Consider the following 25143-nt stretch of genomic DNA (forward strand, 5'->3'; position numbering starts at 1 on the left):
CACATAAGACAGGAGTGACCAGAGTGTACACGGTTATGATATATCTGGTATGCTTCCAGATCCAGGAAAACCAATCGAGTATTAAAAATAAAAGCCAGTTGCCAGGCTTTGACCGACAGAGAAGACTACACTGGAGCACACACAATAATTTCCAAGTCGTAGGATCAGGTGATTATTGATATTCGTTTATAAAAGAGAGATAGATCAAAATATTTAACATTAATTCATTATGAAATCCCATTTTATAATATTTTTATAAGTAGTTCATTTATTACAACTGTTTTATGTAATATGTAACGTTCGTATGTAACGTATACATATTAAACTGTTTACTTGATTAACAACTACGATGCTGTCGTTATTTGCAATTTAGTTGAAATATGTAGTATTAAGTTATTTGCAACGATATTTTATTACAAACAATAAAAGTTAGCATTATTGTTTAATTATATTTAATTATTAAATATTTCAAACATATTATAACTTAAATTACAATAAAAAAAGTAATCAAGAATCCCATAACCGAAAATGGTCTTAAATACTTCCACATTTCATAAATTCGTCATCTTCCATTTAAATTTTTCGTTCATTATCATCATTGGTAGAGAAATTAGGCGAGGTCTTACACTTTTAACGAAGCTTTTTTCACAACTACTTCACGATCCACATGTTTTAACAGTAAATGGGACAAAAATAATCAGGTAGGAATATTTTATAATGCGATATGATTCATTATAGGTAAGGGTAATAGGTATGAATTTTGATGGTTAAAAGGAAATAGAACTATAATTATTTTGTCACCAGAGCCTTTGAGAAAAACAGTCTGTGAAAAAGTTTAGCTCTATCGCATAAGTGGAAGTGTTTCAGATTGAAAGTTTGTGGCTTTAGATTTAGAGCATTTGAATGCCGTGAAATATTGTCAATGTAGGTAAAATCGAATCATTTGAATAATCCTGCGAAACTATTGAATATGTTATTTTACTTTTCTGCAATAACGGAGTGGCTTTTAGTGCAGAACGAATTTTCATAATTCAGAAATTCTTTACGGTCGCCATATGAATATATCGAAACCACTATTGTGAACGATCAGAACCGTGCGATTACATGCAGATCGTATTAAAAAAATATTTAAGAAGCAATATCTCAAAAAATAATTATTATTTAAATTTTTTCCAGGCGTTGATTACATTTCACAGAAAGTAATTTATCTATACATAATAAGTAAACGTTATATTATGAAATATCAAATAACAAATAAAAAGTAATAATAAACATAAACCATATTTTGATATTGGTTCCTATTAAGTACAAATTAAAATGTTTAGTGAGTATTGTTAAATAATTTTTGATGAAGTTTCAGTTTTTCAGTTAAATATGCGAAATATAAAACTCAATAATACGATTCCAGCATTTGTTACTCGGGAAATACATAGTGTAAAACAAAAGATGAGTGGTTGCCAAGGAATTGTGCGCTGTTTTTATAACTGTTTATTTGCAACTAAGTTATAATTTGCTTGCGACATTACTCATGCAAACATGTATCGAACCATATTGTTATCTAGCATCGAATTGAATTAAATGTATGTCTCTACATTTTCACACAAGTTAAAACATTAAATAATATCCTATCTGAACAAAAATTAAATAAAAATAAGTGATGTGTGTATTAGTTTATCCACACTGAGCCGTTATATGTCACTATCTTATTTTTTAAGTATGTAAAAAAGCGACTTATATTGCATTAATAAATTTGTAAGATAAGATTATGCATTAACTATATTACACAGTAATTTTCAAGCAATACGTATCAATTATCAAACACTGATAGCCATAGGCAGTTAGTTGTTTATCAGCGTTTCAGTGGGAGAAAAACAAGTTGCTCGAATAGACGACGTACATTTTGTCTTCTGCACGGTCGTCTGTCTGTACTGACCGTAAAACTACACCTCCATGGATGCGGACAGTGAACAGAAAAACGACACGATCCCGGTATGCAAATTCCGTTATAAATATTGTTAATAGTGATGTGTAAAAGTCAAATAGACTAAAGTAGATATAAAACAGATGTTCGAATTTGTTCATGCACAGCTCTCTGCCAATGGTGAACTTTACACCGTCGTGTGGTGTGATAGGGCAAATCGCCAGTTGGCTGGCGCACTTGTATCGTCGCGGTCGCCGTAAATTTATAATCCATACTTTTTCTACTCGTCTTCGCCTTACGTATTATACCGCGATTTCGGTTTAAAGCTTATACTAATATATTCTACACTAAAATCATTGAAATCTATATCGTTATTTAATTATGTGAATCGTAAAGTGCTATTAAAGTGTTGTAAATAAAAAAAAACACTGAGGATTTTCTAGCCATTTACCGGTAAGACAATTTTCCTGAAACACTTATATATAAGCAATATTAAAACGTAACATTACGTATTGCGGTTTATACGTTATATTATTATTATTAAAAAAATGTGTAGAATTTGTTACAAATGCCGAACAAATTAGGCACATTCTAATTTGTACGTTGTATGTTTATCCATTATAATATAAAGATATTGTTTTTATTTTAAGGTATATAATTATAATTAATTAAAGCAGTGGAGCTTTATATTGGATTTACTTAGCTGTAATTGAGTTGTATGTTTTCCATACTATTTTGGTCGTCCAAAGCGCACGCGGCTAGATACTTACGTCACTAGTTAGTCAGTCGAACGATACCTCTGATAAACCCGTTACGCCCGTTATCTGACCGCTTTTGCCGAAATTTACACAACACGGTTGTTTATATTGTATAATCTAAAAATTCTTATTACATTTTGTTGTCTTTGCTCTATAATATAATAATAAATTTAATACAAGCCAACGAAAATATCTTTACAAATGAAATATCTTATCGCGATAAATGAAATTGTACGTATAATGATTGTATGGATTTTTTCTGTGCTATTTTATATGAATTTTTCGGAGAATTTAATATAAAATTGTCATACGTACTATTCACTTTTTAATGATAAAAAAAAAATTATTTTATAATTAGGTATCAACTACAAAATACTTGTATTTTTAAAAAAAAAAATTATTACGTGTGCTTACCTATACTCACTGTACATAACAAAAAAAGACACAAAAAAAGTTGTGTAGTGTTACAATAATAAGACAAATACGTTTTTGCAAAATATTTTAATAGTTTTTTTAACTAATAAATTTCTTTCAACTGATGACTTACTTAACGGTTTTGGACCTTGACAAGGACCTCTACATTTTCATGTTATGTCATGCTTATAATTTACATTTCGTTTCACGGAAAAAGGCTCGCGTGAATTAAAATATTCCGCGTATGGCATAGAAATAACGTTCTAATCAATCTCTTCAAAAAGGGATATTAATACCCAGGACGGAAGCCCAGCATTGGGCCATTTTCAGGCTTTACTTTAAAATATTGACTATAAAATATATATGAAAATATATTGCTTTTACAAAACAGGATTACAAACAATTTATCAAAACAGAGCACGAGATACAGGATACAACTATTCTTGACTCCAGTAGACTCTGATACGGCTCTACTATGTGGGGTCTGTTATTTAAAATCATACATAGATTTGGAAAACAAAAAGTAAATGTCATTAACAACAACAACAATAACAGTATTTGAAGTCTGTAGACTTTCAACATTGAACGATCGACATGAAGCCGAGTGACAAATTGACTTCCCATAAAATAGTTTTGCTGACCTACAAATAATATTTTTCCTTTATAAAAATATAATGTAGTATGCATTTCATAAATTAAAATAGTCTACGCATATGTTAATATTCTAAAAATACAATAAGCGTATTTATATTACTAAAACACATTTACATAAAATATCATTCCGTTAATCGAAGTCCAATAATTTATTATTAGTTCCTTCGCCTTTCGCAAACAGTCAGGTCTTATTGTTATCTTCCTATATTCGTCTACTGCTGGCCTCTAGATAGGCCTCTTCGCTGACAGACCACTGAACTTAATTTTCAGCTTATTTTTGGTTTTCTGTTGGAGGTTTGCCACATTTGGAATTCACTTCTTCTGAGTGTTTTTGAGCAACCTTTCTGAGCGATCTTTAATTAATGGACTAGACGCTGTGAGTTTGATGTTAACTGTCATTTCAGTCTGCTATTTTTGAAGTTAAGGTGGCAAGCGAGAATAATCAAGCCTTTATTGATTTATGTTTATAGTTTTTTTAAGATGATTTATATTCATTACATTACTTGAAGAATAGCACCAACTTATTCCCGTTTTAGATTTTTAGATTTTTTTACACTCGACCTATCAGAATAATCATAATGATTTCATCATCGCCCAGATCTATATTATGTAAGCTGTTCTAGACCTAGTCTGGTCAATGTCCGGGAGTTCCTTGAAGTAATGGTGTTCGAGAGGGGCGCGCTAATCATTAACGACCAATGATTTATGTTGATCAAGAGATACCCATTTAAGCTCTCTGGCTGTTGTTTTGTTTCTAGTTTAAATGTAACAAAAATTACCAATTCCTTGATGTTTAGATAGACGCGGCCCTTGTGACTTACTTTCGATCTCCGATTTAACATATTCTAGGTTTTAGCATATAATTATTATTGTTTTAAAACCCGCAATAGCAAAACGATTACATTAATTGCTATAGCTACAAGTTCGTGTCTTAATAAATAATGTTAAAAAAAGTCAACTCTAGTTCATATTTACAATTTTATTATTATAATAGCCATTAAAAGATTAAATACTTAAATGATAGAAGTAATTCCTTTACATAAGCCACTCGATAATTTACAATCCGGAAATCAATGATATATATTCTATCAAATCAAGTAGGTATCGTAATTTATGATTCTTCTAATTAACGGTCGATAACGTCGTAGGCTTGGAACTGGAGACAGAAAATACACTAACAAGTAGGGCAACCCGCCCTAGTTGCAGTAATCGACTTAGTATTTAAGTAGGGCAACACTTCAGGGGGCGAATTAGGTAATTAATTAACAGAAAAAATGTTATAGCGCCGGATGTCAAGTGTATGTACAGACTACAGGCAATGATATTCTAATAAACAGATATGTTATACCCATACTAAACAACAGAAAAATGTGTGCCGCGCCGGGGACCGTTTATTTTACATTTCGTTACAAGTAAAAAGGATAGCTTGATAAAATACAACAAGTAAAAGGGATAACTAGATATTTTAATTACGCAAAATTTATTGCTACATAATTATGATGTATTATAATGTATTACTGGCATAATTATGATGAAAACGACTAAAGACAAACGTCCCAATTACGACGTTTTCTAGTCTTCACTTTTTGCGCGTTAATGATATATCTGTTTACTAGAACATCATTGACTGCAGGTAAATTAATCGAACTGGACGGAAAAATGTCGAATTCCGAAGATTTGTTAAAACTAGATTCTTTTATTTCCTTTTGGTTAGTCATACTTGATAAAGCATATTGTGGCCGCTTATCACACCTTAAAACAAAATGACAGCAAATGAAGTAAAATAAAACATTTGAAATATGAAACATTTACAACTTAATATGAAAGCATTTGTCAAATCAATCTAATTCCATCACAGCAATGATTGATTGATGATAGTAATGAGGGATTATTTCAATCAAAAAATTAATTAATTTATAATAAATTCAAATGTGAAATATATTTACTTAATAACGTATACATTGAATTCATTATATTTTTTGTTTTAAACTTAATTATTATAAGCTTACATTATAATATAAAATGCTAAGCTCGGACTTCATTTTAAAATCAAAAATAATTTGTGATATTGAATGACCATTATTTAATATTTTGTATTTCTATTGATAGAGAAATATCCTTCAAGTTGCTCAGTGCTATAATATATAACTATTTATATTTTATACGCAATATCCTAAATACAATATTAATTACGTGCGTATTTCTACAGACAGACGATAAAGCGACATATATGTATATATAAATATTTCAAAGGTATTTTTTATTTATCTACTTATCGGTTGAATTACACTCTATAAAGATAAATTATAACAATGGCAAAAAATAGAATTGCTTCCAAAAAAACATATTGTTATATTTAACGTATAGGCGAGAAAGTCTGAAGTAAGTATACCTAGTATAGTTAATGTTTATAAAACACGTTTAATGAAGCAAAATATCAAACCATTTTACTACATTACACAGTAATCATATTTTCATGATTGCTATCAATCACAGATAACAACTAAGACTTGACGACAAAAATCTGTTTACGTAATTATGCTACAAATTTAAATTATGTCACAGATAATTATTTAATGATAATTTTTTATTTATTTCTTTACTTTAAACTGAATTAAAACAAACAATTTAAATTCAATTAAACTGAAATATCTAACAATTGTCCTATTAAATTTTAACTGAAATTATTTTTTTTTAATTTATAATTTAACTTGGGTTAAGCTGGTGGTTTTAATTATTTTGCATTTACGTCAATATCTTTAATTGACGTCATATCAGATATAATAATTGATTAAGATAAAAAATATTTTATAGTAATATAACGAAATTATCATCATACCACTGTGTTTGCCTTATCGCGATGTATTTAATACCTATATAAAAACAATATGTAGATGTAGGAGTGCAGGGATATTTTGCGTTGCAACTTAAAATAGACACCACATGTAGTCAAAAAAAGATTAAGAAGTCAAAACAATAATAATGACGCTTCATGAGAAATGCAACTGATATATTATGCAGTATCTGTGAATTGACACTTTTAAACTTTTTCCATCAAAAAGAGCATAATATAATTAGATAGTATTCGATTGTTCGTTTTCGGTCGTTCCAGACGAATCCTTGTGAGTTACCTAATATAATTATTTCATTTTCTAAATCAAACGTTGCGCTTCTAATGCAACGAATGTTTCAAGCCATATTTAAACTGCTTGTGTGCGTAAACACATACAAGTGTCTTCTTCTTTTGTTTTACATACAAACTGCATCACGCGTTGATCAATGTGCACGTGCTGAGTGTTGCCAGTAATTATTTTCAAACGTCCTTTGTTTTTCCTGCACACTTTTATAGCCAAGTCGTTATTTTTAGTCAGCCAAATTCCATCAAAGAAGGCGATTACTTTAAAATGAATTTTTGGTACAGAGCGACCGTGTCGACCTTATGAGCCGGATTATTGACCGATAATTTTTCGATTTCATAATATATTTATGCATTCGGACTCTATATAGACAAATAAATAATGAAGGTTACCCAAATCTAAATATAAATTATAATCTAATCAATAAATTATACAAAATATTTTTTGTGCATTACGGTAAAACACAAAAAATATATACATATATGTATAATTTACTAATGATATCAAATAAATATTTTGTATACACAGTGCCTACCACAAAAAAAACGCTGCACCGACTTTAATTTTTTTCATAAAGTAGTAGAAGATACTACGAGTACAAGTTTTCTTCATGTTTTCCCTTTTTTGAAAATACTTTTGAAGTATGAACGAATAACCTAAGTAGTAGTAGACTATCAGGTCAAGCCAGCCCGAGCTACTAGAAAAATATTTGTTTTGGAGTTTTTGTTATTATTATTATAAATTATAAAAAATATTATATATCTATTTCAAATAAATAGATTCTAAAATGACAGCCAGTAAAATAATCGGTTATTTGAAACACTCAAAATAAGACAGTAAAAAGTTAGTACAAATTTAATTAATTAACTTACAATATAAGGGATATTAACTGACTTTCTAGTAATTAAAAGCATTTTGTCATTTGTAATTTTTGTAGGTGGTGAAAAACAAAATGCACTTACCTTTTGTTTTCCACCACATTTATGTCATTGACCTTGACCGATATATTTACGAATAGAACATTAGTATATTAGACTTTTTTATATATATATTTTTAATATTCGTGGTATAAAATTATTTAATGCTATGTACATATAAACACATACCTTAATAAAATATTATACAATTTGGCTATTTCTAACCTAAGGTAAATTTTTCTTTTGACCTTTAAATAATATAAATTTCCTTTTTGCACAATAAGTAAATAAATAATAAAGTAATAATTTTACAATATTAATATATAGATAACATTTGAAATGGCTATAAAATCCCAAAATCTTGGTTTGTATTTTACAAAGGTAAGTAATAATAATCGCTGACAATAAAACAATGTAATTACCGTGGGAAAACTTATATTACCTACTCTAATCATTATAAAATACAATTGTGTTTAATGCAAATGTATAATAAATAAAATTAACGCTTCGCTAATTGTAAGACTTCGTATGCAGGAAATTAGATTTCTTACGCCATTACTTCTTTAAAACAATACTAAGACGTGATGATATACAGCCGACTAGCAACTCGTCATAAATATCACTGTATTTATAATTTAAAAAAAAAACAAGAAGGAAAGCCAGAATAGAATCTTGAATATTTTGTAATTAAATATGTCGTTTAATTATACAATCAAACCCCAAACCTAAACTAACCTAATCATTATGAGATGTGTTTTAATTTCCTGTAGTTATTTAAGTAATTCCAGAACACTCGGACCGGCTTGAAATGAAATAATAAATCGATTATCATAATTGCACAATCAACTTACGTCGTATACGAGTCTATCTTAATATTTATATTATCACTGATATTAATTTAATAAGTGCATTATTTAATACCTAAAGTATGATGCACATATCTTTTAAGCCTCAATGTTTGCAACGATAAAGCGCAGCAGGAGACAACACAAAGCCTTGATAAGGTTAATCAAATTTGTAGAAATAAATATTGCATTTTCTGATTAAGCATATCATTTATAAAAAGTTTCTATTCAGGTCGCACCAACTGAGATCTGTGTTGAAAACGGCGAAGACATTGTTAAAGTGAGCAATATGCAGAACGGAATCGATCATCAAAAATATTTAAATGGTAAGTCTGAAGCTCAAATACTAAAAGACACAAGTACACTTAAACTTTTGGTGCTGTTGTGAATCTAAATCCGGGGTCACAATTTTGTTAATTTATGAGGTTTTGTACCTGATGCTATTCAGATTCAACTACTAAACTGCAATTGTATCGTTAGGACAGTAGAATAGGAAAAACTAATCGGTAACGGTTATGTTTTTATTAGATTGAGATAATGTGACATTTTGTTCGTAAAATTAGTCATTGTGAACGATCCCTCATTGAAGCAGCATGATGAAATATGCCATAACATATATTCAAACCCTCCCGTCATACGGAGAAAAGTTCCCCAGTGCGAGGACAATCTTCTGAAAGAACTTTTTAAAAGTGTCTTAAAGTATTTATAGTCGTATTCTTTAGGTAAAATGTTAAGTAATTGTGTCTATGTACTGGAACAAATCACTATTTAGCTTAGATAAGGTCTCTGTCAACTCAGTGTACAAAGACAAATATGAAGTGCATCCTTCGACATGCATAACTTGAAATGTAAAACTAACGTATACTAACTTTGAATATTTAATATATTATTATTGAATGAATAAATATACTTCAAAAATCTTTTGCTATACATTTTTATGCACTTATTTCGATTAATGCATTATGTTTTAGAATATTAATTTGTAGAGTAGTAGTGGAAGTATATTATTTTTTCAACCCACTGACGGATTTACAAATCTGCCGCTAGTAGGCTAGGTGGCTATTAAATTTTTGCCGACCCTGCTTTTTATTGCAACATTTATGATTTGTGTTCTATCGCAAAAAATAAATGCAATGGTGACATTTGCATTTGTTTTTTCCCGTTATTAGTATGATTATAAACTAGGTGATATTTCTGTCAGTTACTAGATTATTTTTTCCAACCCGCTATATAGTGACGAGTATACGGATTACGGACGTAATGTGTACCTATACATATAATTATAAGTTTTTTTTTTAATTTCTGTAAGATAATGACAAATTTGGGCCAAAATTGCCGCCCATCTAAATCTGCCGCCCTAGGCTCCAGCCTACTTAGCCTATTGGTAAATCCGCCACTGTTGCAACGCTTCACCGTGATTAATTTTATTGTCATATCTTTTCAGTAGCTCCAACCAAATTATATCAATAAATAAATAAATAAATATGAGACAACATCACATACATTACTCTGGTCCCAATGTAAGTAGCTTACGCACTTGTGTTATGGAAGATCAGAAGTAACGATACCACAAACACCCAGACCCAAGACAACATAGAAAACTAATGATAATCTATATCGACTCGGCCGGGAATCGAACCCGGGACCTCGGAGTAGCGTATCCTTGAAAACCGGTGTACACACCACTCGACCACAGAGGTCGTCAAAAGATTTAATAGTTTAATATTTCGATTTACAGACTTATTGAATTGGACTACATTTACAAATGTATTGTGTACCTTGTTAGATAGGAACATCGTAATTTAAACATAATATTCTTATATTTAGGACCAGACCAGATCATACCATGTGATAATTACATAAGCTGCACACCCGGAGGATATGTTAAAATCCGCATGGGATCACGTGGACCGGCTGCAGAACCTCCAGTTTCAGTTCCTGGTCTCCTAAACAGAATCGTCGCTCGGTACCCTAACGACACTGCCTTAGCTACTAAAAGAGATGGAAAATGGCATAAAACCACTTACAAGTGAGTATAAGTTTACAATGAATGTTTCAATTAATAACATATTATTTAATAAGAACTGTAAAATTTGAATTTTAACAAGTCGTATTATATTTTAGCTTTTATTTTAAAATTAACTTTTCTAGATAACCTTGAAGGTGACCTAATAATACATAAATATAAATAGGTACATTTACCTAATCATAATTGTGAACCAAATCTTTCTTTTTTAGTTTATAATTCATCTTATATCCGTCGATCATAGAATAAAAACATGACGATAACGAGTGCATTAAATTGAACTTAGGATCTTATAGATGGAATGAGATTTAAATACCATCTTCTTAGCAAGAGAAACCGATTTTCACCTCAGGAGTGGAAGGAACACTTATGACATCACTTCTGAGATAATTCTATCATAACATTTGTTTTCAGGCAATATCAGGAGCGCGTCCGTACGATTGCAAAGGGCTTCTTGAAATTGGGTCTAGAAAGATTTCACTCAGTCTGCATTTTAGGCTTTAACTCGGAGCAGTGGTATATCGCTGATCTTGCTGCCATACACGCAGGGTGAGTACAAAACTATTTTTAGGTTTTATTATCTTTTATCCGTATTTATTATTGTGAGGGAATCTCTCATCTTAAGTTAAGTAGTATTAGTTTTTTGTCTAATTTCTTCAATATTAGGAGTAACCAAAAAAATTCCTCGTTTTTTTAAAAATAGTTTTAATGTTTAATATAGATTTTATATCGCAACTTAATCTTATCGAATTACTACGTAACCTTAAGGTGGCTTGGAAGAGATTGCTGTCTTATAGATAAGGCTGCTTATTGAACATCCTCTATGAACTTATTCTTTATTTAAAAGTCACTGATTGACTATACTTGGTACTTTTAAGATACAATAAATCATTTTAGTTGAATAGCTATTTCATATCTACATACTATTTTAATAATCTCAGTAAGACATTAATATAATAAGAGTTGTGTATGATTGGACAAACAAAAAATTGCAAAGATATTATGTTGTGGAATAATATAAATAACATATACGATAGCTTTTTTTTTGTTGTAAATAGTCATTCTAAAACGCATAGGTATAAAGGTCTAATGACTCTATTAGATAATTCAAGTATACATAAAGTCCTCATTCTTGTGGCTTTAGATTAAAACGTTAGAAAGTTCAATGTTCCATATTAAAGTTTCTGTTCAGGACAATAAAATTTAATTGACTTTTATCGCGCTTCTTTCTATGAATGATAGAGTCATTCAATAAATATAAGTATTTACTTCTTGACACCCAAACGAGATGCCTTGTTGATTTGTTAAATTAAGATTTACATTGCAATTGTTAATGATCATTATGATTGACTCTTAGCTTATGAAAATTATATGTCTAATTTAAAAAAAAATATTCACGCGTTTATGTAAGTATCAGTCATCGTTTGCATGAGCGTGGAACGTATCGGTCAGTTTGGGACTTGACCGCTTGATAATTTTTTATTTCCCAAGACCATTAGGAGATATGACACACATACACTAGCAAAACCATAAAGACGCTGTCATTATTATGTACAAATAGCTTAGCTTAACAATATAGTTTTGGTCATCAATTTAATCGTAAATAAACTTATAAGAGATACAGAAATCTTGAGACGATTAAAAAGGACTGTATAGTTTTTCCGCAGAAAAATATTTATACATATGGGCCAATTGTATATAGTAAACGACCAAGCATTGTTTGCGCCAATTTTTGTGCACTATAATATGTGCCGGGTAGTTGGCTGATCTCCTTTGAGATTGGTCGAAATCGGTCAGACAACATCATCATTATATTTATTACGTTTATTCGATTCTTTATTTTTAATTTTGTATTAGAACAAGGGGAATCACTTACAAAGTATGCCGTTTCACCAATCTGATATAATTTTAGTAAATCTTTGATATTTGATAAATAATACTATTTAATATCTTATCGTGTACTTTATCTTGTTCGATCAATGACCCTATATTTAAACTGATTATAGATTTGCTTACAGTAAATGATATTTTAAGTAAATTCTTGCGTATAATAATTATAACACATGTTTAAAATAACAAAAGTAATTTAGAAATATTAGATAAGATTATTTTCCTGATTACGTGTTTTATACAAGTATTTTAGTAAAAATATTCATTATTTAAAAAAATAAAGCTAATTTCGTACCATAATTCTCAGAAGATAAACTTACGTACTATAATTAGTTTTCGATATTTGAATATTTAACTAACATTATGTTTTTATTTCAGAGGATATGCCGCTGGTATTTATACGACAAATTCCGCTGAAGCTTGTTTCCATTGCTTGGAAACATCACGGGCGAACATCTGCGCGGTACAGGATAAGAAGCAGTTGGATAAAATATTATCAATACAAAGTCGTTTGAAACATCTTAAAGCGATCGTGCAATGGGAAGGGCCAGTGGACACATCTATTCCTGGAGTTTACAGCGTACGTAAAATTTTGTGAATTTCATTTTGTGGCGATAAAAGAAAACCACTCCGCTGCGCTAAAATGTTGTGATAATAACCACAACACAATTTGTGATAATAATTACCACCAATTATCTCCTGAGCGAATTTGGGCCAATGAAGCCACTGATAGTCTATGAGTATTTTTGTGCAAATACCATCTACGTCAATACATAATTTTAGCACGATGGTATATTGGGTATAATCAGGCACAAGTCAGGCATGGAACTAAGGTCTTTACACGATTTAAAAGCCATAGAGAGATAACACAATAATTGCTTATTACTAAGTATTTGTAACAGAGTAATCCATTATATGCAAATCACACATTGAAGAAGCATCAGACCCCAATTAATTTACTGCTGAAAAGCAATTATAATTGCTTACGAATAATTATTCGTGTGTGTGATGTGTGTGGTTTACGCTATTCGTGTATACTCGTTAAATATATACGAATATGGTTGAAATACGTTATTATTAATGCTTGATGCATCTTACAATGCCTGTCCCTGTGGCAAGATAATGAAAGACTTGACTCTTCATTATCATTATAGGCACTTTTGAACAAGTCGCATTGTTTCAACCATCGATTAATTAAAATAATCTATTGTTAAACAGTTGAATGATATTGTGACAAATACAATAAATTATGATCAGTAAAGGATGTTTTAGTACTACACAAAACTTAACCTATAAAATTTGGGTGCCTACAAGTCTATTTACATTTTCAGTGGGAACAAGTAATGGAAATGGGTTCTAAAGAGCCGGACACGCAACTCAACAATATATTGAAATCTATTTCTGTAAACGAATGCTGCACACTCGTTTACACTGTAAGTATATTTTTGTCTTTTTTAATTAAAGGATATTAATAAAAAACAAAACATTTTACTTTTCATTTGTTAAAAATTAACATATCAAAATCTGGCGGCAAATCTTACTTTTTAAAAATAATTTGACTTATTCAAAGCAATACCTTAAATTCAATTATAATTAAATTAGAAATATTTGAAGCAGATTTACGGTCATCGATTTTATAGTTTTATTCTATAAATAGTGAAATAAATAATATATGAATCGGTCGCATTAGTACTATTTATCTCAATTAAGTGATAATAACGCCGATAAGATGTAAAATTAGATTGTCATCAACGAAAAATCTGATTATGTGCATGTTACATATTTACTATAACCATGATGACTAAAATTAATATAAAAAATCACCAATTATTATCAGGATGCATTAGCATGAGTGAGTGACGCTCGTGCTTACAAAATGTCTTTGTGTGTGTAAGACGTGTAAAATAAACAGCAAAAAATACAAAATACCTTATATTTTGTTATTATATACGTATTCGCAAGTGAAGGGATCTATATAACAGTTTTAAACTGTTAATTATCAACCGATTTTTTTAAAAATATATCATACAAGCAACACCATGTCAGATTAAAATAATGGTCAGTTATGAATGACTCAAAATTATTTTTTATTGCCATTTACACAATTTGAAACAAATATAAACAAGTATAAATTCAACTTTACCATGTAACTGTGTTTGCATTTCAAGAAGTAATAATTTTGTAATTAAAAAAGAGGATAAAGTAATTGTTAACTGTGTGTATAATCTGTGGTTTAAATACCTACATTCGTTCGAGCGTTGCGTTTGTTCAAACTCCATTCTTTCAAGGTTTTCGTTTAACATGCTTAACAATTATGTACCTAAACTTAGAACAATGATTCATATTTTTATTTTACGATAAATTTTAATACATTTTAAATTATCTTTCTTTTTATCTTAAGAGATAGTATTCTCATAATCGAGTATCTGCTGGTTTCCGATATCGATGGAATGTTACTTAATAACGCAGTGTATTAAGAAAAAAATGATAATAAAATTATTGATTAGGAATATGACTTTTAATACAAAATCTTTGGATAAGTGGTTAAACTTTTTAAGTCTTGAAATTAATTACTGATAACAATTATTCGCTTGTAAATACATCACTTATGATAAATTACATAAATATGACTGCATTATTTATATTAGACTCGAACAATGTTCTTTTTTAATTAATTGTGTATGTATTTTTAATCACAATTTACATGATTTATTTCCAGTCTGGAACAGTGGGTCAACCAAAGGCCGTAATGCTCTCTCACGACAACCTCACGTGGGACGCGTACACAATATCGGAAAGAGTTGGCGACTTGAGGCCGACTTACGACTGTCTTGTTTCCTTCTTACCTCTCAGTCACGTCGCTGCACAGGTAAAAAATATACATCACACTAAAATAAAAATAGTACAAAAAAGTTATTTTCCAGAAACACAATTAGTTCTCATCATAAATGAATACATATTAAGGTATATAATATTATAACATTGTAAATGACTAATTAAAAACAGAAATCTGATAAAAAGTTGCTGAAAAATAATGAGTCATAATTAATTTATTTGACTTGCAATATTGCTTAATTCTGCTCATCGAATTCTATCTGATTTCCGATATTGTGATAATATGACTTTCTATATAGTATTCTAGATAAAAGTAACTCACTTTACTGAGTAACTCATGTTACTCATAAATTATCGGCTATTATCTATTCTACATCTATTTTATATTAAATTTTCGTTCTTTCCTCGTTTGGAGTAAGATATTTATCAGTTTTTTTTGCTTGTAACCCTTACAAATTTGTTTTTATTAAATATATATCAGTAAAATAAAAGTTTGATTTCCTAAATGTAAACGTTGCTTTAGGTTTTTCGTTTTGTATTTAATTCAAAAATAAATTTAGATATGAGTGGTTTCAACCTTGAATGTGCCGGAATTATTTTGAGAAACAATTGATCGTTAATACTTTCATTAATCTGTCTCATGATTATTTTCGATAATGTTTAAGTACACGCAGAAATAAAGATAAATAATTATCGTGTTGCGATAGCAATGCCTTGACCTTAGCATGCACCTCCTGTAATATGAATGTCATTAATCATGATTACAGTATTAAAGATTATTGTGGATCTTTCGTTATAACGATAACTTTATATAACTTTATTTACCACAAGCTGTATAGATATTAGTATTCTGTTGATACATCAATAATATTTAAACATGATATTATAATATCTCAAACGTTCGTAATTAACATCTACAATTCACATCCGATCCGATTTTTTTTATTTCGATTGCGAAGTAAGAACATGTACGCTCGTGACGTCAATAGGTTTTTGTCAATTTAAAGCGAAAAAAACTATGAAACGCCACTACATATAATATAATTGGAGTGTCTGTTTGTAATATTAAAATAGCCCTTATTTTACTCAAAGCATATGTATGTATACACGGTACATATACCAAAATAATATTTTTTACAATTTTTGTCTGTTTGTTCCGGCTAATTTCTGGAACGGCGGGATCGATTTTGACGGGTATTTCACTGGCAGATAACTGATATAATAAGGAGTGTAGCTTAGGCTATTTTTTTTTAATTCAAACGCGTACAAAGCCCCGGGCACAGCTAGTTTATAATATTGCAGTCGTAAACTAAAATTTCTTGTAACATTTTATACGTTACGTATTAACATGTATTTAGTGTATTGTTTATTATAAAATTAGACCCGAAAGAGAACGTATTTTTGATTAATGAGGATTTTGTATACAAAAACGAAATACAGATAGTTTCTCACGGAACTCAATGTGTATTGTTATTCTAGCCAAGGATTTATTATTAACATATTATTAGTGCACGTTAAGTCTAAATAATTCGTAGTTACAAAAAATACCTTGTTAATACATGTTTGCTTGTGTGTTTTACATTATAATTGCGAAAACGTTTAACACCAATAAATTATAGTTTACGTTTTCAAATACATATTACAATTTATTTCGCTGTATCACACATGACACAGTGTATTTTTTTAATGACCTTATGAAATTACATGTGAAAAGTCATATAACTCACACATTATTTAAGTATTTACCTATCTACATACAATTAAACATTAGTAAACCCGTGTCATACGATGATATGAGGAAATTGTTTTTTTTTTTTTAATTGACAAGATTAGTAGTATCCAGAGGTCAGGCAAAGACAAAAAAGTTATATCGGATGAGATTCGATAAAATAGTTGTCAAAATTTTTGGGTGGTTTAATCTAGAAAATTAAAAAAAAAACTGTTGCAGCAACTAATATACCTAGTAATTTTACTAATAAATATTCTTTTTAATACCAGGTGGTGGACATCTATACGACACTGACAAATGCGGTGACTGTGTATTTCGCACAACCAGATGCCTTGAAGGGAAGTCTCGTTGAGACGTTGAAAGAAGTTCGGCCGACGAGGTAAGTTATCAAACCTTAATAGGTGAATATTTATCATTGAAAAAATTAAATGATTTTTTTTTATTGGATATGATAAGATATTTCAAACATAATTCCTTTCCACTTATTCTAGTATGCTTATATTGGATTTAATATTCCCAATAGCCCAAGAGCCGTGATGGGCAGATTTACGTCTGTCATACGTTATAATGTATGACATTTGACCACATTTCATTATAATTAATTGGAAATTGACTTCGACACAAAAATATTATCTATTAAGTCTGTTTTCACTCAATAAAAACTTACATCAATTTTTCTCAATGTTTAATTTGCTTATTATATTATATTATATCTCTCTCTCCGTCTCTACTTAAAATAAGTCCAGCAACAAAAATAAAAGAAAAAGAAAACCCCAAAATAATTTCGTTACATAAATTCTACTTTAACATGTTATAATTATCAGATTCTTAGCGGTGCCGAGAGTATGGGAAAAAATGCACGAGAAGATTATGGCAGTGGGAGCATCCAGCGGCGCCATGAAGCGTTACATTGCCACCTGGGCCAAAGACAAAGGAACTCAACATCATTTAGCGAGAATCAACGGGTATGTATATAAAACCTAAACTGTTATTTATTAAACTTTGGGCATATTAATGCAGATTTAACACGGCGATCAATCTTATAAGGCAATATTGTAAATAAAAATACTTTGTATATATCTATAAAACTATGTACCAAACAAGTTTTTATATAAGATCTTAAAAGATCCCAACCCTCTCGCCAAGGCGTTCTCTTCCAATAGAAGTATTGGTGAATAAATATTTTACTTGCTTATATGCTTCCATACATTCTACTAGCGCCCTATCAGCTGGGATGTCAGGTCTGCCGATAGACTTCAGTCTCGCCGAAATGATTAAGTATTGGTATGTGGCGTGATGTTGCCCCGTTTTTGATAGACACAGTAGTGAACGTAGCACCTTGCACACCAACCTCTACCTCACATTATTCCTAAATCATATATTTAGCGATCACAATATATACCATATCAAAATTTTTGAGAGCTTTATAGCGATTTATTTTTACTTTTAAATATTCTCTACACTTATAAAGTACCTACCGTGAAATATTTTTTATTTCGATTGGACAAAGTTCAAACATTTTTTTGTTTGTTTATTATTTAGAATATTATAATAATAATGAGATGTACATGTACATATATCTTTATCTGAAGAGTTTCTTATTCGGTTTGAAATTTTTTTCTGCTTTAAATAGCCCATATTTTGAAAAAAAAAGTTAAATTGTATAAAGCCGGAGGCCGAAAAGTACTGTAGTAGATAATTAATTTATCGGCCCGCCTATATCCGTCACTTAAAGCTTCAAGTATCTCGAGCCATCTCGTATGATGGCGATAGCACCGACTATCCAGCAACTTTGTCATAATTTAACGATCGAAATGAAGTTTGTAAAACTACAATTTAATATAGAGCATTCAAGAGCAAAACTTCACGCTTGTCTTGTCAATAGAGAAGCCTAGCTATTTGTTTTAATATAAACTAAAACTTTCTCCGGAAAGCGCTGCATCTTTCGTTGCGTATATTGGTTTTGTAGTTACCTCATTAAACAATTGCGTAAAAAAAATATGTTAAACAATTCAAACAATTATTTAACGTACGCAATTGACACGCGGATTCCAGTAATCTTTATGAGTATTATAAATTTTTAGATTAATTTTCAAATATCTAAATCATTAAAAGATTATTGAAATATTTTTTTTTATTATATCGATATTTAATGCGCTTATGTTATTACCTTAAAAAACAAAAATAATATATTATGAGGAATGTTAATTTATATTTATCGCTAGTTTTTATTGTTTATATTTCCTTCATACTTGTTATAGACATTGCCTTTAATTTCAACTTTTTCGAAACAGACGCGAAATGATGTTTCAGGTTTCAATACTACATATTATGCTAAAATGAAGTAAACTTTTTTAGATGAAATTTTGAATATCGAAACGTATACGTTAGTTCAGTTAGAATTGGGGTTTATCGATAACAATTTACTTTTTTTTCTTATACAGCTGTAGTACCGCTCTCTAACCGGTCAGTAACTTTTGCTAAGTCGTAACAATTTAATAAATTGCAAACAAGAATCCTTTTTATTTTTCTGCATCATTTATTTTTATCCCATTATCACTGGGACAAACTTTCCATTATATATATTTGATTGACAATTCGAACTCTATAATTTGATTGGTCAATTAGATTCTCATTTTAAATACTAAGCCATGACTGGTAGTTTTAATAATTACGTTGCATTTTACAATGGTGTGCTGCATGAATACCTATTACATAGGTACACAACTACATATTTTTATACCTAGCGTGATGCGTAGAAGCAATTTGTTAATTACACATTAGCTTAATTGTATCCCTCTGTATTTAGTGACTTAGTATTTTAGACTTTGTAGCATTTTTAATAGAAAAATATTGCACATTGTGTGACCCTTCTTTATCGCTTGCTAGTATGATTATTTTATATTTTTAAGGTAACTATAGTTTTAAACGTTGGTAATTTATAAAAATATAATTATGTCATATTACTAGAGAAGTAAAAACACAATTGTTCCTTTTTTGGACCACTCTACAGTCTAACATTGAAATATGCGCCAAAATGTAATTACAAAATACTATTGGCTGTTTACGGATATGTATTTCAAGAAGATTGAAAAAAATCTAGTAAATGATATTTACTTATGCCTTTTGAATCTCAGTTCCTCGAAAGTATGTTACACAAATCATTAAAGTAACCATTCTAATCTGATGTTATTGTAACAGGCAAGACGGCAGCTCGTGCGGATACAAAATGGCAAAGTCATTGGTGTTCAGCAAAGTGCGCGATAACCTCGGACTGGACCGCTGTACCACCTTCGTGACGGCAGCCGCGCCCCTTTCTCCCGAAATCAAAAAGTTCTTCTTGTCTCTGGATATACCGATCATGGATGCATTCGGCATGAGTGAAGCCGCTGGTGCCCATACCCTCAGCATATACCCCAAGTGAGTAAGCTGATATTCAAACTATACACATACATAATACGTACTGCTATATATCATAAAATAGTAATTATCAAGAGAAATAAGTTGTTAACTGGAGAAACATTTTGTGTTGTTAAAAATAAATTATATTTGAGTTTGTCTAAAGTTTTCCTACGTGGGTAAAAATAAGTGTAGTTTTGTTTGTTTCTTATATAACATTAATTTATTTGGACTTCCGCTACATACAATATCATAAACACGGTTTACTTATAAATTTACGTACGTAATCCAATTACTATATATAATATTGATATTCGAAGGATATTTATTTATTTATTTAAAATACTTTATTGACCAACAACATAAGTTGTGACAAAAGGCGGACTTAATGCCTGAAGGCATTCTCTACCAGTCAACCTATAGGCCAAACAGAAAGTCATGAAGGGGCTAACAATAAATTTTATAATGAATACGATAGTAACATTAATAAAACAAGAACATAGATAAAATATTATATATATGCATAAGAATACACATTTATAATTATATATACATATATGATATAAAATAACAATATATGTAAAATAAATATATGATTATAGTCATCAAAAAATTAAAACTTAATATATTTTATCAGATTTAAACTGGACTCGTCGGGAGAAATCCTCGAAGGCACCGAAACTAAATTCGACGGTTCGACGAGCATCAACGGTCCCGGCGAAATCTTCATGCGCGGCCGGCACGTGTTCATGGGCTACCTCAACGACGAGGAGAAGACTCGCGCCACCATCGACGACGAGGGCTGGCTGCACTCGGGAGACGTGGGCAGACTAGACAGCAATAACTTGCTATACATCACTGGCAGGATAAAGGTATGAAACCTCTTTTGTTTTTCTTTTATGATACCTATAGGTTGGCGGACGAGCGTCAGGGCGTCACGGTAGCATGCGTAAGCGATCCCGTGGCGCCCGCCGAAAGACGGAGAGGGTACCGCTGGTTTAAGTGGGTAAACCCGGTGGACTTGGGCGCACTAGGCGTTCAGGAAACCGGGGAGTGCCATCCCCCCCCCACTTTCCATCACGTGGGGGAAGCGCGTAAATCGTTTTTCCAGCGTAAAAAAAAAAGGTTGGCGGACGAGCATATGGGCCACCTGATGGTAAGTGGTCACCATCACCCATAGACAATGAAGCTGTAAGAAATATTAACTATTCCTTACATCGTCAATTCGCCACCAACTTTGGGAACTAAGATGCTATGTTCCTTGTGCCTGTAGTTACACTGGCTCACTCACCCTTCAAACCGGAACACAACAATACTGAGTAACTATTATTTGGCAGTAGAATAACTGATGAGTGGGTGGTACCTACCCAGACGGGCTTGCACAAAGCCCTATCAACAAGTAAAATCTGGATACTAACACTCAATAGTAATTTTTTATGAAATATTAAAAGATCAAAACCATTATACTTGTATAATAATACATCCATACATCCGATTGTATTGAAAAACATTAGTTTGAAATGTAGTATTATTTGAATTAGAACAACCGATAAGAATCTTAGTAGTTTCTCATTCCCAGCTTTGCAATTAGAAAAAATCTCATTAATTACGATATATTTCTTGTATTGTTTAGAAAACGACATTCAATAAACAATTATTATGATAAAAATAACACTGAAATATGTGCGTGCATTACACAGTATTTGTTTATCCTTGAACCAAGTTGTTTATATAGCAAAAAAATGTAGTTAATTACAATAACATCCATTATCTAAATACTACATTATCCCGAGGTGATAAGAGGAGGCTTAAAGTAATTTCGAGGTTTAGGCTAATTGAGATATACTTTTATTACAGGAATTATTGATAACAGCGGGAGGTGAGAACATCGCACCGGTTCTGATTGAGCAAACCGTACAATCCGAACTCTTACACGTCGGATACGCTGTCCTTATCGGAGACAAACGAAAATTCCTCTCCATTTTACTGACACTAAAGGTTAGCCCAGACAAGTTACATATAAAAATTAAATAAATATTCCGATTCCAATAAAGCGATATAATAATATAGTACGACACAAATTAGATGTAGCATCGGAAAATGCAATGAAATGAAAATAAAATCGATAACTGCCGATTTACACGACCAATAGAAATAACTCCCTATCGCGCCATTCGACGCTATTCGTCGTTATAGATTCTCACGTCAGAGAAAGCAAGTGCATGTAAATCGACGTGTCAAATTGACGAATATATAAGGTCATATGATATTACAAGTTATTACGTTCGTGTAAAGAGAAATAAATATTGATAATTTGGAGTGTACTCATATCGGATGTGATCGGTTTTACGAATTTTGCCGATGCCACGTCTAAGTTGTGTCGTACTATACACTATATTTTTTATTTAGTTTTACTTTTTTGTAGTACTGTATAGTAAACAGTACTACCAAAAAAGAAAATAATGCAAAAACAACATAAGTAATATTTTTATTAAGTGTATTTAGGTATGCGTTTTATATCGGATGATAACTCGTGTCATAAATATTTATAAATAAATGAAACTGTTTGATTAAAGGCGAAAGTGAACAGTAACACCGGCGACGCACTCGATGAATTGGACACAGAGACAAGAAAATGGGTGGCGAATCTCGGCAGCAAGGCCACCACAATTAGCGAGATTGTCCGTACCAAAGATCCACTTGTAAGTATTGGAAAATTGCTAAAGAAACATTCCATAATATACGTATCATATAAATACTTATTACGGTATAAACATAATATACTCTTCACTACTGATTGTCATCTATATATGTATGAGTTTTTGGGTAGAAACTTATATGTTTTGTAAATTAAACAAATACTTGCATATTCATGGAAAATATCAATAGCACTTGCTAAATATATTCGAACCTACTTACATCCACTATTTTTTCACTTCAATACATACTTTAGAATTTATAAACAAATAATTAGAATATTATTTTAAATCAATCGAATAGAAATGAATTATATATTAAATTGAGTTGTGTATTTTTTAACAACAGGTATATAAGGCTATAGAAGACGGTATTGCACGCGCAAACAAGCATGCTATTTCGAATGCGCAAAAGATCCAGAAGTTTGCTATCCTCCCCGCCGATTTCTCTTTGAATTCCGGAGAGTTGGGTGAGTTTAACTCTCGTAACATGACAGATTATAATTATATCATTTCATTACTAGTAAAGTAAAAAAAAAAGGAACAGCCTGTAAAATTCCATAAAGGAGAAGGTTTGGAACATATTCCACCACGCTATTCCAATGAGGGTTGATGGAATGCACATGTGGCAGAATTCGATGAAATTAGACAAATGCAGGTTTCCTCACGATGTTTTCCTTCACCGCCGAGCACGAAATGAATTATAAACACAAATTAAGCACATATATACAGTGGTGCTTGTCTGAGTTTGAACCCGCAATCACCGCGTAAGATGCACGCATTCTAACCACTGGGCCATCTCAGCTCTCATTTCATTACTAATATTTCCAAAATGACTTTAAATTCAGCTATTGTCTAATTCACTTTTAATTATTATTTTTGTTTCACTTCACTTATTTATTTTAAAGAGAAAGAATAAGATAGTCTACTAGTGATTATTCCTAACAAAATCACTAGATCGTAAATATACGAAATTGGACGTTGTACGTCCAATTTCGTATATCAATGTGAAAGTTGCTAGACGAACTTTTGGCTATAGAGTAATAAAACTATTATTTAAAACAAACAATGATTCACTAGCAACATTACATGAATATGTTTCAAACAGGAAGTGATAATATATACACGAAACAACAAATAAACGTTATTATCTATAAATCATTAATCACTTATAGTTCTATTTCGTTTCACTATTGATAAAAATCTGTAATTATTATTAAGTATAGAGTACATAGATTTTTTATCTAGTTCGGGTCTTATCTAGAATTTTCCGCTGAAATATTAGACCTAATATTGTTTATTGTTAAATCTGTTTGAGTCGAGATGGCCCAGTGGTTAGAACGCGTGCATCTCAACCGATGATTGCGGGTTCAAACCCAGGCAAGCACCGTTGATTCATGTGCTAAATTTGTCTTTATAATTCATCTCGTGCTCAGCGGTGAAGGAAAACATCGTGAGGAAACCTGCATGTGACAAATTTCATTTAAATTCTGCCACATGTGTATTCCACCAACCCGCATTGGAACAGCGTGGTGGAATATGTTGCAAACCTTCTCCTCAAAGGGAGAGGAGGCCATTATCCCAGCAGTGGGAATTTACAGGCTGTTGTTGTATTCAACTGTTTTGTTTAACTGTATTCATATATTCTACTTATTAATCTTAACGTATAATTTCAGGACCAACGTTAAAGATCAAAAGAAATGTTGTATACGAAAAGTACAAGGACATCATAGAAGGATTCTACAAGGAATAAATTATAGAATCAACCTAATTTTACTAAGAAGTGGGATGAAGCGAATAAACTTATACAATGATGTTGTTGCTCAAATAGATATAATAGTCCAAAGCTGTTGTGATTGGTATTTGAAGTGGTGTACATATTTTTGTTACTAAATATATACCTAGTTTTGAAAGGAAAGACT

At 30.8% G+C, this 25143-nt stretch overlaps 1 protein-coding gene across 3 annotated transcripts; it reads left to right on the forward strand.

Moving 5' to 3' along the window:
- The first annotated feature begins 1813 nt into the window (after positions 1-1813).
- LOC124533317 (long-chain-fatty-acid--CoA ligase ACSBG2) lies at positions 1814-25134 on the forward strand. Of its 3 annotated transcripts, none has more exons than XM_047108557.1 (16): positions 1814-1989; positions 8879-8972; positions 10474-10675; positions 11087-11221; positions 12941-13142; positions 13894-13995; positions 15282-15431; positions 17396-17505; positions 17951-18091; positions 18345-18410; positions 20328-20546; positions 21163-21397; positions 22383-22523; positions 23102-23227; positions 23571-23691; positions 24898-25134. In XM_047108557.1, exons 1-16 carry the CDS (start codon positions 1951-1953, stop codon positions 24972-24974), a joined length of 2160 nt encoding a protein of 719 aa, XP_046964513.1. In that variant the 5' UTR covers positions 1814-1950; the 3' UTR covers positions 24975-25134. The 3 variants fall into 3 exon arrangements, with proteins under 3 accessions (XP_046964513.1, XP_046964587.1, XP_046964668.1); XM_047108712.1 differs by lacking the exon at positions 1814-1989 and adding an exon at positions 2092-2374; XM_047108631.1 differs by lacking the exon at positions 18345-18410 and having other exon boundaries at positions 1815-1989.
- Positions 25135-25143: the final 9 nt, after the last annotated feature.

The sequence above is a fragment of the Vanessa cardui genome, chromosome 1 (assembly GCF_905220365.1).
Source record: "Vanessa cardui chromosome 1, ilVanCard2.1, whole genome shotgun sequence".
NCBI lineage: Eukaryota > Metazoa > Arthropoda > Insecta > Lepidoptera > Nymphalidae > Vanessa > Vanessa cardui.

Coding starts and splice junctions, on each gene's coding strand:
- LOC124533317 (XM_047108557.1), top strand. CDS start 1,951: ATGGATGCGGACAGTGAACAGAAAAACGACACGATCCCG. Junction 1,990..8,878: donor AGAAAAACGACACGATCCCG/GTATGCAAATTC, acceptor GTTTCTATTCAG/GTCGCACCAACTGAGATCTG. Junction 8,973..10,473: donor TCATCAAAAATATTTAAATG/GTAAGTCTGAAG, acceptor TCTTATATTTAG/GACCAGACCAGATCATACCA.